This window comes from Chionomys nivalis, chromosome 18, assembly GCF_950005125.1.
Source record: "Chionomys nivalis chromosome 18, mChiNiv1.1, whole genome shotgun sequence".
Taxonomy (NCBI): domain Eukaryota; kingdom Metazoa; phylum Chordata; class Mammalia; order Rodentia; family Cricetidae; genus Chionomys; species Chionomys nivalis.
In genome coordinates, this window is record NC_080103.1 from 5604709 (window position 1) to 5618016 (window position 13308).

Here is a 13308-nt window from a genome sequence, read left to right on the forward strand (position 1 = left end):
GGCTACAGAATGAAATCCTGTGGGGGTGGGTGGAGAGGACACACAGGACATTTTAAAAAGGTAGTTAAGTAGGCAAGTTGATTACAAAGTTCACATGGAAAAGTAAACAAGTTCAGATGGCCAGGAAATTTGAAAAAGAAAAAGTGAGATTGAGAGTAATCCTGCCCAATCTATAGCGGCATAACAATTAAAAGTGTGGCCGTGTCACGTGACTGGAGACCTAAACTGCGGAAGTGATGAGAAACACAGAACTCAATGCTGAGGTTATAGATCAACGGCAGATCACTTGTCCGGCATGCTCAAAATACCAAATCTCCGGGTTCAACGCCAGCACGGGGGTGGGGTGTTACTGTGTGCTACTGAAAGGCTCACTTAAAAGTGGTTAAGGGGATACCTCAAGTTCCAGGCCAGCCTGTGCTACATGACAGCTTGTCTTAAACGAGAGAAAGGAAGAGAGGGAGGCAGGGAGGGAGGGATCAAAAGAGAAGAACTGTATCTCAGAGAGAGAGCACTTGTCTAGTGTTTGTAAAGCTTAATCCCCAGTACAGCAATTAACTAATTCAAACCAGTGGAGGAAAAGCGGCATAGTCAATAAACAATAAAAGGATATCAGTGACAACTGGAAAAACGGCAAACCTCACACGTCATTCTTTGATTAATTCAAAATTAATCAAACATTATTATTTTCAATGCATTTTCTTTCTTTTTTTTTTTTTTTTTGGTTTTTCGAGACAGGGTTTCTCTGTAGCTTTGGAGCCTCTTGTAGACCAGGCTGGCCTCGGGTGTGTGCCACCACCGCCTGGTTTAAATGCATTTTCTTATTATGTGTATGAGGGGTGCCTGACATTGGTGTGTGGCTGCCATTGTACATGTATGGAAGTCAGAGGACAACTCTTGTGAAGTTGGTTCTCTCTGTCCACTTCTATGTGGGCTCGGAGGATCAAACTCAAGTCACCAGGTTTGTGTCTCTGGTACCTTTACCCACTGAGCTATCTCAACGGCTCTAAATTCTTTTCTTTCTTTAAGATTTTTTAGAAAATTGTGTATTTGTGTGTCTGAGTGTGTGTGTGATGCATGCTCACGAGTACAGGTGCCCACAGACTCCAGAGAGGACACTGGTCAGATCCCCTGAAATTAGCATTATAGGCAGATGTGAGCCACCAGTCACGGGTACTGGCAACTTGGGTCCTCTGCAAGAGCAGTACGTTCTTTTAACCACTAAGCCATCTCTCCAGTCCCTTTAAAATAAGTGTGTGTGTGTGTGTGTGTGTGTGTGTGTGTTAGGTTTTCGGAGACAGGGTCTTACACTTTAACTTGACTGGCCTTGAACTCCCAGCAATCCTGTTTCCCAAGTCCTAGGAGTATATATGTGATTGTGTGTGTGTGTGTGTGTGTGTGTGTGTGTGTGTGGTTTTTCGAGACAGGGTTTCTTTGTAGCTTTGGAGCCTGTCCTGGAACTAGCTCTTGTAGACCAGGCTGGGCTCGAACTCACAGAGATCTGCAGAGATCTGCCTGCCTCTGCCTCCCGTGTGGTGCTGGGATTAAAGGCATGTGCCACTACCGCCCAGCTCAACTTTTTTAATTTTTAAACTCATAAAAGTAAAAGAATAACCTTTCAAGATGATATTGGCACAAAGACCTCACTAAATACGATACAAAACTCAGAGACCATATAAATTCAGCTGCAGCTTTAAAAAAAAATCTCTTGCTGAAAATATTCCTGTAATCTCAGTACTCAGGAGGTTGAAATAGGAGGCTTGGGAATTTGAAGCCAGCCTGGGCTACACAGCAAGACCTTGTTTCAAAAACAAAATAAAACAAAGCAAAACAAACATGTATAAAAAATCAATTTCACTATCAAAACAATAGAAGACAAACTAGAACACTATTTACCAATGGTATAAGACTAATTTCTTTTTTATAGTAAGAGCGTCAGTAAACAATATGAGAAAGATCAACAGCTCAGTAAAAAATGAACAGTATAAATAGGCAGATTATGCAAATTACTAAATGCCTGTTTCAGAGAGAAATACCCATCCAGCCTCACTCGGAGAAGCTGTGTGCAAATTAACCCTACACAGATACACTGTTCTTTGCAGAGGTCATTTTTCATTTGTTTATTTGATTTTATTGTTTTGTTTTGTTCAGACAGGGTCTCCATGTAGACTGCTGGCTTGGAATTCACTCTGTAGACCAGGCTGGTCTCAAAATCACAGAGATCCGCCTGTCTCTGCCTCCTGAGTGCTGGGATTAAAGGCGTGCCCCACCATACCTGGCTGGGGTCACTTTAATGGCATTCTGGCAAGTGTGCAGACATAGGCTTGTATTTTGCTGGAATATAAATTGGCACAACTTCCCCTCCCTCAAATTACAAAACTCATGGCATTTGACCCTGGAGGACTTTATCCTGTGGATGTGCTTCTGAAGAATGAAGGCTGCCAAAGTTATTCCCCACAACACTGTCCGCAGCAGCGAGGTGGGGTGTGGTATGGTGTCTACCAAAGGAAATAAGTGTGGGGACAAAGCTCAGTTGGCAAAGTGTTTGTCCTAAGTGAGCAAGGCCCCAGTTTCCATCTGCAGAGGGGACGGGCAAATAAGGTGGGTATAGTCATATAATGAAATGGCCAAGGAGAATAAACAAATAAGGCTGTTTAGGTGGTGCACATCTGTAACCCCAGATTTAGGAAGCACAGGAGGATCATCGCAAGTTCAAGGCTGTCCTGGTTTCCACAGCAAGGACACACGGCTCTTCCCGCTCAGAGCGGAAACCACGACTGCTGTCACTTTGAATGGCTACTGTGAGGATAGCAACCGATGTCTGAGGTGAAGCCCTCTGCCCTCACAACACACCTGATCCCACCAATGTGAGCTGCTGTGAGCCGCCATGACCATCTCCTGTACTTCTGCCTCTTTCCCACTGTGTGACAAAGCCTTCACACCGTGGCCTTCCGCCTCCTACCAGAACAGGATTCTAAGATCAGCAGCCGCTGAGCCCGCAGCCTTGTCTGTATCAGAAAGTACTGTTGTGTCTTGGAAGGTATGAAGTGATGTCCCCAGAGGCTCCTGGATGGCCGAGCCTAAAACTCAGGAGATGGAAGAGAGAGATAAAGTGGTGTGACAGGATACTAAGGGGGTGGTGGCTGGGGGCGGGGGAGAGAGAGAGGAGAGAGAGAGAGAGAGAGAGAGAGAGAGAGAGAGAGAGAGAGAGAGAGAGAGAGAGAGACTACACTGGGTTGGCTAATACCACCATGGCCTGGAGTATTCTTCAGCTCTTAGAAGGCAGTGGAAACTTCTAGGGGCAGGAAGGGAGGAAGGGGACATTGGTTACACTAGTCAGTATAGAATGAGGACACCGGGAAGAGAGGTGACCTTGTCCCTGTGTCCCAGGATTGTTGACAAATACATACAATAAAAGGGGGATTGGGGCTCAGTCAGTAAAACTGGTTCACAAGCGGGACTTCAGGTCCCCAGCACTCACGTAAAAAGCTGGGCACAGGGTATGCGTCTGTAATCCAAGAGAAGGTACAGGGGCTAGGGCGAAGGCAAGCAGACTCCCTACGCTTGCTGCCAGCCAGGTCTATTCAGCTGGGAAGCGCTAAGTCTGAGAGAGCCTGTCTCAAAAGAACTAAGCTGGAGAACATTAGAGGAAGACATCTAATGTCTGCGACTTCTTTCACATGTGTGTTGTGTATGCTCTCCACACGCATGTACACACATGTGCTTGTCAATCTGCCTGCAGCACACATACCTTGGTCTGTCACATCCTTGCTGTATAACTGTGGGTCAGTTTCTTAGTCTCTCTGGGTGGGTCTCTCCTTCCTGCATATTCAAGGACACTGCCCACCTGTCTTTACTACATGGTCTCTAGATCTTTACTATCAACTTGTACAAGCACACACATTTCAACAGTCTGTTTAAAACTCCTGTCTACTTTAGTCAACAAGTACTCTCTGAGATCTCAAGAGCTGGCCAGATCAGCTGTTGTCTCTTTGCCTGTCTTTGGTCCCCACCATGCCTCCAAAGCCCTACAGGCTGAAGTCACCACCAATGTCCTACCTGCTCTTAAATCCACTGGTCAAGCCCGGGTCATCCTGCCTGGTTTTCCAGGCGTATCGAATGATAAGTACTCCACTCCTGGGCACACTGTCCTCCTGCTCTCCGTCTTCCCTAATCTTGTCTCCTCTGAACAGGAAACCCCAGTGCCTCCCAGCTCAGGCCCCTGGACCATCTTCTTTCCACTGTCATCCAGGTGTAGCTGGGCAAGTCTAAAAGTTTAGAGTCTGCCCACATGTAATCTCAACACTCAGGAGGCAGAGGCAGATCTGTGTGAGTTCGGGACCAGTCTGTGGGGGTGGGGGGGGGGGAGAAAAAGGAAGTGGGGAGAGGAGGAACCTGCCTGTAGCCAGCTCTCAAGTTCAGGTTTCCTTCCCAAGCTGCCGACTCCTTCTCAGTATCCACAGTCGTTCCCTCACCCCCAATCTCTCCCCACCTCACCACGGGGGTCTCATGTAGCCTTCACAGGCTTTGCACTTCTGCCTCTATCTCCCAAGTACTGAGATGGCAAAGGTAGAGCACCAGCCCTGGTTCCGCGTCCTTTCCTGGCTTGCTATAGGCGTCTCAGTGCCTCCGATCCACTCACCCTACAGTGCCTGCCGTTGTAGCTACCCTGCCCAGGCAAGAGCTGGCTGCTGCTCCACTCCCCTAAAGTCACGCTGTGTGCAAGGGTCTGACAGTTTCTTGAATGAAATCGCCACAGTTACTGTAGCCACTATCGGAAGACCAAATAATGGTTCTCTGGAAGGAGGTGGGGAAGGAGCAGGCGCTGGGGAGACAGCTTGCATTCGGGGCCTCTGGAGCACACTGGCTAGAAGCCACCAGGCAGAGCTGGCAAGGGACAGGCAGAGTGGAGAGAGTTCAGCTAAAGCTGGAACTAGAGAGATAGCTCCCTGATCAGAGTTCCTCCCAAATCCACTTAGTCCTAGCACTCGGGAAGCAGAGGCAGGAGGATCTCTGTGAGCTTGAGGTCAGCCTGGTCTACACAGAGAGTTCCAGGACAGCCAGGGTTGCATTGTGAGACCTTGTCTCTAAAAAGAGGGAGTTTTTTCAGAGGAGCAGGATTTAATTCCTAGCACCTATGGCTCATAGTCATCTGTAACTGCAGTTCCAGAGGCTCCTGTGGAGGCCGAAAAATGCAGGCCCATTTCCACCTTGTCTGATGGTCTGGCCATTGACAAGCACAGTTGCAGATCCCAACTCAGGAGGCAATTGCTCAGTTCTTTTGAAATTAAGAGAGCTCATTCTAGCAAGTCTGTACCCTCCCGATAGGAGGTCAGGGATGTGCAAACACACTTCTGCTCCTTCTTTACTATGAGGTCACCTAGGGAAGGCCGGTCTTCAGACTCTGTGACCTAGAACACCTTTGTTACCTAGACAATAGAACGCTAATGACTTGATGTCTCAGAGTGATAGAGCCATTGACTGCCTGAGTTATCCTTTGTAGTATGTTAATAAAGTCTTTTGTTACCCCCCACCCACTCCCACCCCGGTTTATGTTGAATATAAAAGCTGTGGAAAAATAAACGGGGGGGTGAATTTCAGGATTTCAGTCACTGGAATGCCCTCCCGATACTTTCTATGGTTTCTGTCCTGTTATTTTTTATACGTCTTTATATTCTTTACTTATTTCTTCAATTCCCACGCCCCGACCCTGGTAAGAAGTATTTTTGTCGAGGCCGGTCCTTGACAGGCTCCGATGGCCCCTTCTGGCCTCTTTGAGCACCATGCGTGCCACTGTAGCACAGACATACATGCAGGCAAAACATATAAATGAATAAAATAGAAATCAAGACTTGACTCAAGATTCTGGATCTTGGTGTCTGGGGGGATGCACACAGTCTCTAAATAGCTCCCTACTTCCTTCTGGCATCCACTGAGATATGTTGTCAGGGGACTCCTATTAAAGTACCAGTTCTGCATCCATCCTATACCTACCTGCCATGCACAGTCCCACAGCTCTGCCCTCCACATTAGTCACTGCCACTTTCATCCCATGTCACTCTGCCAGGAGGCTGCTCCAGTGAGCCAGGAGTGTCTGTCTGTCTTGTTCACTGCTCTATCTTACTTCTTACAATAGTTACTGCAACTCAGTAGGAATTCAAACTACATTTCAAGACTAAATGGATCCTTAGTCACACACATTTGGGCATTCACTCTGTACCAGAGACTGTTCTGGACACTGTGTAGCACCTGACTTAGCCCACTTAATCCTCATAGCCACCTGCAAGGTAGCAGTGGTCCTCAGGACTGCCACAGTGATGCCTCAGGACAGCATCATTCTCCCAGATACCAAAACACAAGGATGCTCTTGACCTCCTACAAAATGACGCAGTCACTATGGGTAGCCGGCACATCCTCTTATTTCCCCATCATTTCTCAAGTGCTTACTCTGCCTAATACAGTGTAAATGCCAGGGCAACAGTGGGCATCATGTGCTCTTTAAAGAATAATAAGAGAAAAAGTCCGTGTACATCCTGAACATACAGTTTTTTTCTCTCTCTGGTACCTTCAACATGGGTTGTCAGGATGCAGAATCTGCAGGCCAAATCTGTAAGCCATTTTGAGACAGGATTTCACTGTGTAGACCAAGCCGGCCTTGCCTCTGCCTCCTACATGCTAGGGTTGAAAGCATTCACAACACACCCAGGTTTACAACCCATTTTTCACTGTTTTTAAGATTTATTTTATTTTACATGTATGAATGCTTTGCCTGTGTGTATGTATTCACGCCGTATACATGCCTGGTGCCTGAGAAGATCAGAAGAGGGCACTGGATCCCCTGGATTCTGGAGTTACAGATAAATATGAACCATGTGGGTGGTGGGAACCAAACCCTGGTCCTCTGCAAGAGCAACAGGTGATCTTAAGTGTTGAGCATCCCTCCAGACCTCTCCGAGTCCAATTTTATCTATCTCCCTATCTTTATTTTTCCTAGATGAAAACACAAAGTCTCAGGCTGGAGAGGCAGTCCAGTGGCTTAGAGTACTAGATACTTTCCCAGAGGGCCCACAACTGTCTGTCAGTCTAGCTACAGGGGATCCAGCACCCACTTCCGGCCTATCAGGGCACTCGTGTATACACAGATATACATGCAGTCAAAACACTCATACACACAAAATAAAAATAAACAAACCTTAAAGCCACATACAGTTATCGTGGGGTGACATCTGCCTGGCTCCAAAGCCTCGGCCATCACAAAAACAGAGAGTTCAAGTGGAGGAGCGACAGGGTCAAGGACGAAGGACAAGAGCAGCAAAGAGCTGTGGAAGACCCCGCACAGCTCTCTAGCCCGCACTGTCTGGTCCACTTTCCTTGATTATGGGTATGCTCAAGAGCAGCCCCGCAAAGCCATGCTGGCCACCGCTAGCCTCCGCTAGCCACAACACTGAAAATGACTGGTGGTGAAGAAGTCCAGGCTTGTTCTGTTTTGTTTTTTATTTTAAGGATCCTCTCCCTACCCCACCCCCGTTTCTGTCTCTGTAGCTTAGGTTGGACTAGAACTTGCAATCCTCTTGCATCGACTTCCTATATGCTAGAATTGCACCATCAAGCACATCTAGAGATCACTTTTTCTCTTTCTTGAATTTTTGTAGATCAGGCTGACCTCAAACTCACAGAGATCCACGTGCCTCTGCCTCCTGAGTACCGGGTCTAAGGGAATATGCCACTATTCATTAGCTTTTTTAAAAATTACATTTATTTATTGTTTGTTTATGTGCATTAGCAAGCCACAGTACCCATGTGGAAGCCAGCGAAACAGCCCTTGGGAGTAATGCTACCTTCTGGGTCCCTGGATCATCAGGCTTGCTAGCAAGTGCTTTTCTCTCCTACTGAGCCATTCCACCTGCCCATTTGACTTTTCTATCAACTTAGACTGTAATAGCTATCAATGGCCACTGGCCCATCTGAGACAGTTTTAGCCCTTGATTCAATCTGGTGACTGGGTTTGTGGCGCTCAGGCCTGCAGGGACAGATGAAAGGCTTGCAGAGGGAGGGAACATGTGTTTGCAGCCAGAACTCTGGGGTTACTTTGCTTATGTAACACAGCAAGGGCCACACTTGTCTACAGTCTGATGAGGGTCAGATGAGGCAGAGAACAGGCAGGCTCTTGTTGCCCTCGGGTCCCAGTCAGAGATGGTCCCTCTGTCTAGCTGCCTCCTGAGACAGTGTCCCTGGAGAGTTGGTACCCAGTGCTCAAGTCAGAGACTGAACCATCTCTCTCCAGGATTTGCTCTTGGCTGTGTTCAGGATCCTTTTAGGGTGGAGTCTGAATGACGGATCGCACACAGTCCCCAAGGGCTTTAAAGGGAATCCAAAGTGTGTGCACCAGTGAATAAACAAGGGGAGAGCCAAAGTGGGGAGAGGCTTCTGAGGGAGGGGAGCCTTTACTCAGCTCTTCAACCATGCAGGCAAATGTTCTCAACCCTGGCAGTGAATCACGAGCAACAGTTTGATTTTTAAAAATCTAGAGCTTACTCTCTGATACTCTGATACAAGCTTAATGAATGGTCAAGGATCAAGAATCGTCATTTTGGGTTGTGTATAGTGGTGCACAACTTTGATCCCAGCACTCAGGAAGCAGAGGCAGATGCAGGTGGATATCTGAATTCGGGGCTAGCCTGGTCTACACAGTGAGTTCCAGGACAGCCAGGGTTATACAGAGAAACCTTACCTCACAACACCAAAACAACAACAACAACAAAGTTTCAATTGTCATTTTTACAAAAGTTCATCCTTCCTAGTCAAAATCCAAGGCTAGACAAAATAGTATTCTTCAGAAAAAACACTGATAGGAGTGCAGGTGGGTTTTATGGACAGAAAGAGGAATTCCAAAGGGAATTCAGAAGTCGGGAGGTGGCTTAGATACTTAGGCCTCTATGCGCCTGTGTGTTTTCCTGCCCTGTAGAAGGAAAGGGGAACTGAAACCACCCATACCCAGACTGTCCTTAGCCAGCAGCCCCTAGAATGTTGACCTTCGTGGAAGTCTCAATCCCAGGTGCTCCAGGACCTTACCTAGGTAGCAGGACACCTGAGGCGTTCTGGCAGGCCCTAGCAGGGAGACCGGATCCCACCGATGGGTTTCCCCTGTGAGCCAGCCCCAGCTGGCCTCACTTCTCCAAAGCCAAACATCCCAGTCATCTGCTTCACACTTCCTGTTTGATGCTTGTTTCTTGATTGTCACTCCGGTCTGTACTGTGCAAGTGTGGGTGTAGGAGACGGGCTGGTACTTCTCTGCATTTTCCTTCTGAGATGGGAGCTTTCACTTCCTCCCCAGACTCCCAGTTCTGCCTCCTAAAGGCTGTTCAGGTCAGAAGATACCCCACCCTTGGGGGTCCTTTCCGAACCACAGGAAAACAGAACTCGGCCCCCAAGTGCCTTGCGACTCATCATGAACAAAGGGGAATGGTGTGGTGCTGGGGTGGGCAAGGAAATAGAAACTGAGGCAGGCAGAGGGGCCCACTCCTGCTCTCCCAAGACCAGGACGGAAGAGAAGGCCTCAATCCTAGCTGGCACTAGGAGAAGCCAAGTGGGGACCTTCTCTTCCATCGGTGCCTTCTGCCCCAGAATCCCGCCAGATGAGAGTGATGGTCAGCTTGCCCCAGATGCCCTCGGCTCTGTCTGCTGGTCTAGCTCAACAGTGAGAAGTATTAGGTACCTAGGGAATGCTGAATCGTGAAGGGCTGGGGATCCAACAACTGGCCTGACAGCTTCCCGACGCACCTTCTGCACCTCTGGCTCCTCTCAAAGCTTTATGTCAATTCAGTAAAGGATTAAAAATATGTGTAGATTTAAAGGTGTAACATGCCTTTAAATCCCAGCACTCGGGAGATGGAGGCAGGAGGGACACAAGTTTGAGGCCAGTCTGGCCGAAAAAGAAAGAAAAAAATATAGGCAGTGGTGTCAAGCCCAGCATGTGAAGTTCTGCCTTGAGAAAGAGAAACAGACAGACAGACAGAGGGAGAGAGAGAGAACGAACTAACAGTATGTCCTCCAGTCACTGTCTCCACAACCAGCACAGGGGAAATCTCCCCAGTGACCCTTGACTCCATGTCCTCGCCTCGCAGAAGGCCTCAGCCCCTAAAATAACGAGTAGAGAGACAGTCGACCAGTTCCTCCAGAAGACATCAGGCAGGCCGCTAGGCCTGAAGCCAGAGCCCACAGAAAGGCCTAGACCCTAGAGCCAGAGTGCCACGAAGCGAGCACAGTAGCACAGTGCCCCTACCCTGTGCCTGGTCTACCCGCTTATCCGGAAGGGATGGGGCGGGGGAGGGGTGGGGGTGGGTGGGTGCACAGCTCCAAAAGGTCCCACATCCCTTGCTGTCAGACTCACAGGATTGGGGTGGGGGTGGGTGTTGGCATTCTGCGTGCTAGGGCTAGTACTGGCTAAGGAGTGAAGCGGGAGCACCCGTGACTCAGACCCATGATGTCAGACCCTTCACAATCAGGTCACTGTCAGTACACACGACACGACAAGCAGTGGCACTGGGAGTCAAGCGAGGTGCCACAGCTAAAGAGGACGGAGCTAGTGGCACAAAGAACTCTCCAGAGGGACTACTCCCTTCGGAGTGACCCGGGATGCAACTGAGTAAGACACATGGGGACACTGGGAACCAGACACCAGAGTCAGGTTTCGGGAAAACACAGTCCTGTACACAGTCAGACTTTAGGCAACTGCCCAGACAGGAGCGGGCAGCCAAAGGTGCTAGACGCAGCAGGGGGCGCGCGAACCACCACCGCGTCCGCACAGGTGGGCCAACCCCGGGCGGGCACCCTGTGTCCGCGTGGGCTCTCGCTGCCCACGGAACGAGCCCATGTCACACACCCCTCTGCCCGATCCAGGATGTCTTACCCAGCGGGCGGCAGCTCCCGAGGACCAGCGCGACCGCGGGCGCGGCCAGCAGGGCGGCCAGCAGCGCGCAGCCGACGGTCAGCATGCTTCCTTCTGCGCCGGGCGGCTCGGCAGCCCGGACTGGGGGAGGAGGCCGAGGGAGGGGGGCCGGGGGTGGGGACGGCTGGGGCCCTGAGAGCTGTAGCCGTCCGCCTTGGGCTCCGCACTCAGCTCCGACTGCGAGCGAGCGCTCGGCCCGGCGCGGCTCAGCTCGGTGTCGCCGCGACTTCCCACTCGCACGTGACGCGGAGCAGCGGGCCGTCCTGGCAACCGCGAAACATTTGAGGAACCGGTGCAGAAGCTCCTCTTGGCAGCCCCGGCTCGCTGTTACGAAAGCCGGGCTGGATGGCGCAACCGCCCAGTGCTCCGGGCTACCAAAGGGGGTAACTTCCTGCAGCCACGCCACACCTGAGCCGAGCCGGCGAGGGACCCCCACCAGGGCCCCTCCCCAGCTCGTGACGCTGAGCGCAGGGGAAATAGCTCTCGGGGTTTAGGTTTTGCTTTCCTTAACAGAACTCTGGAGGTTAAGTGCCTCTGGCGGTTAAAGTAGAGTGCAGGGCAGCACCCACCTCCCCGTGCTTTCACAATCTCTATGGGGAGTCCGGAAAGACACCGATGTTTGCGTCGACCTCAGAGGCTGTGATTTAATTGGTCTGATGGAAGACTTAGGCATCCGAAACCTATCTGAGGAAAAGGTTTCCTCTCGCCTTCCAGCAGCCCTTTGAAGGCTGCTGCAGAAGCAGCCAAGCAGTGTGAGCTTTGGAGTCCGAAACAGACCTGGACCACCATCCTCAAGATTACAATTCCGAATCCGGGCGTCTCAGTTTTCTCACCTGTTAGATAGAATTGTAGTTGTTGTTGTTTGTTTTTGCTTTGCTTTGTTTTACTTAGGCCCATGAAGATAGAGATTTTTTTAAAAGCCCATGATGAAGATTCCTGGAGACACCATCTCTAAGTATCTGAACTCCAAGTACTCAATGAGTCGGGCCTTGGCTTCCCTCTCGACTTGACTGGACAGAGAGGAACTGGCGCATTGTATTTACCAGTACCGGCAAGGTTCCCCACAGAGCTTGAAGCCACAGGACAGCTTCACATGCAAATGCGGAGGGAAGAAAAAACAGTGAAAATAAAATTTAGACAAGAGATCCCTGGACTTGCACCTGTGTGCTATCATGTGCTCTTCCACTTTGGGCTTCAGACTGACTAGAATCCATGGGGCAATTGGAACGGGTGTGTCCTTATTGAACCCCTAAATAAGACATAAGGCAGGACAACATCCAATATGAGGCCTCAGACCTATGTATTCACACTGTCGATGTGAAGCACGCTTAAGCAATGGCAGAACCAAATCCATGCCCAGGACAATGGGACTGGATTGGATGGCCCTTGTTTCAGTCATGTCCTCCTCTCCCTGTGATAGTGCAAGTACTTGGGAAGCAAAGGCAAGTGGATATCTGTGAGTTCAAGGCCAGCCCAGTCTACACAGCAAATGAGACCCTGTCTTAAAAACAATGCAAAACAAACAAACAAAACCCAAGCAAGCCTTCTCTTCCCGCCGGTAGAAATGGGTTGCAGGTGGGTGTGGTGGCATGCCTGCCATGGTGGTATACTGGCCTGTAGTCCCAGCACTCTGGAGGCTGAAGCAGGAAGATCCAGAGTTCGAGGCAAGCATAGTTGACATGTTCCCTATCTCAAAAATAAAATTAATTTCCAGCAGGCTCTCATTGTGGTGGCCCCTTCCTTTCTGTGGGACATGGAGACCTGAAAATAATTGTGGAGAGACAAGTTGCTGGTCTGAGGCAGGAAGGCTGCAGACTCTGCCAGCCCAGATAGGAAAGTATAACAAAGGAATGTTGAAGGCAAGAACAAGCATCTCAGGAATGGCCTGGCATCTGTGCCCAAGTGGCTTCCCCCTGTCTTGATCCTAGGAAGGGGTAGGGAGTGGGGGGTGGGCACTGTGTTCTACAGTCAAGCAGGATCTGGGCAAATTATCATTAATCTCCTTGAGCCTTACTGACTTCTAAAGGAAGATCTTGCAATATGTTTCAAAGCCAGGTAGGATAGCTCCTGCCTTTAATCCCAGCACTTGGGAGGCAGAGGCAAGCAGATCTCTGTGAGTTCGAGGACAACATGGCCTACATAGTGAGGTTGAGGTCATCCAGGTGAGACCACCGTCACTTTCCCACTCTTTCCTGCACCAAAGCCATGCATGTACTTAAGTTACTACAGTATTGCTCATGGCTTCTTATCTGCACATCTTGTTCAAGCTTTTCCTTTGGCCAGGCCCTCCCTCCCTTTGCCTTACACCTTACTCAGCCTTAACACTCACCTCCGACAGACGTGCTGGTGGATGCTTGTAATCC

The 13308-nt window shown here is 49.7% G+C and overlaps 1 protein-coding gene across 1 annotated transcript in view; it reads right to left on the minus strand.

The window, feature by feature from the left end:
- Il6r (interleukin 6 receptor) overlaps positions 1 to 11203 on the minus strand; it is a 49419-nt gene extending 38216 nt beyond the window's left edge. Inside the window, exon 1 of the mRNA XM_057794143.1 lies at positions 10907 to 11203. Coding sequence (XP_057650126.1) covers positions 10907 to 10991 — 85 coding nt within the window. The 5' untranslated portion in view covers positions 10992 to 11203. The remainder of the gene's footprint in view (positions 1 to 10906) is intronic.
- Between the last annotated feature and the right edge of the window lie 2105 nt (positions 11204 to 13308).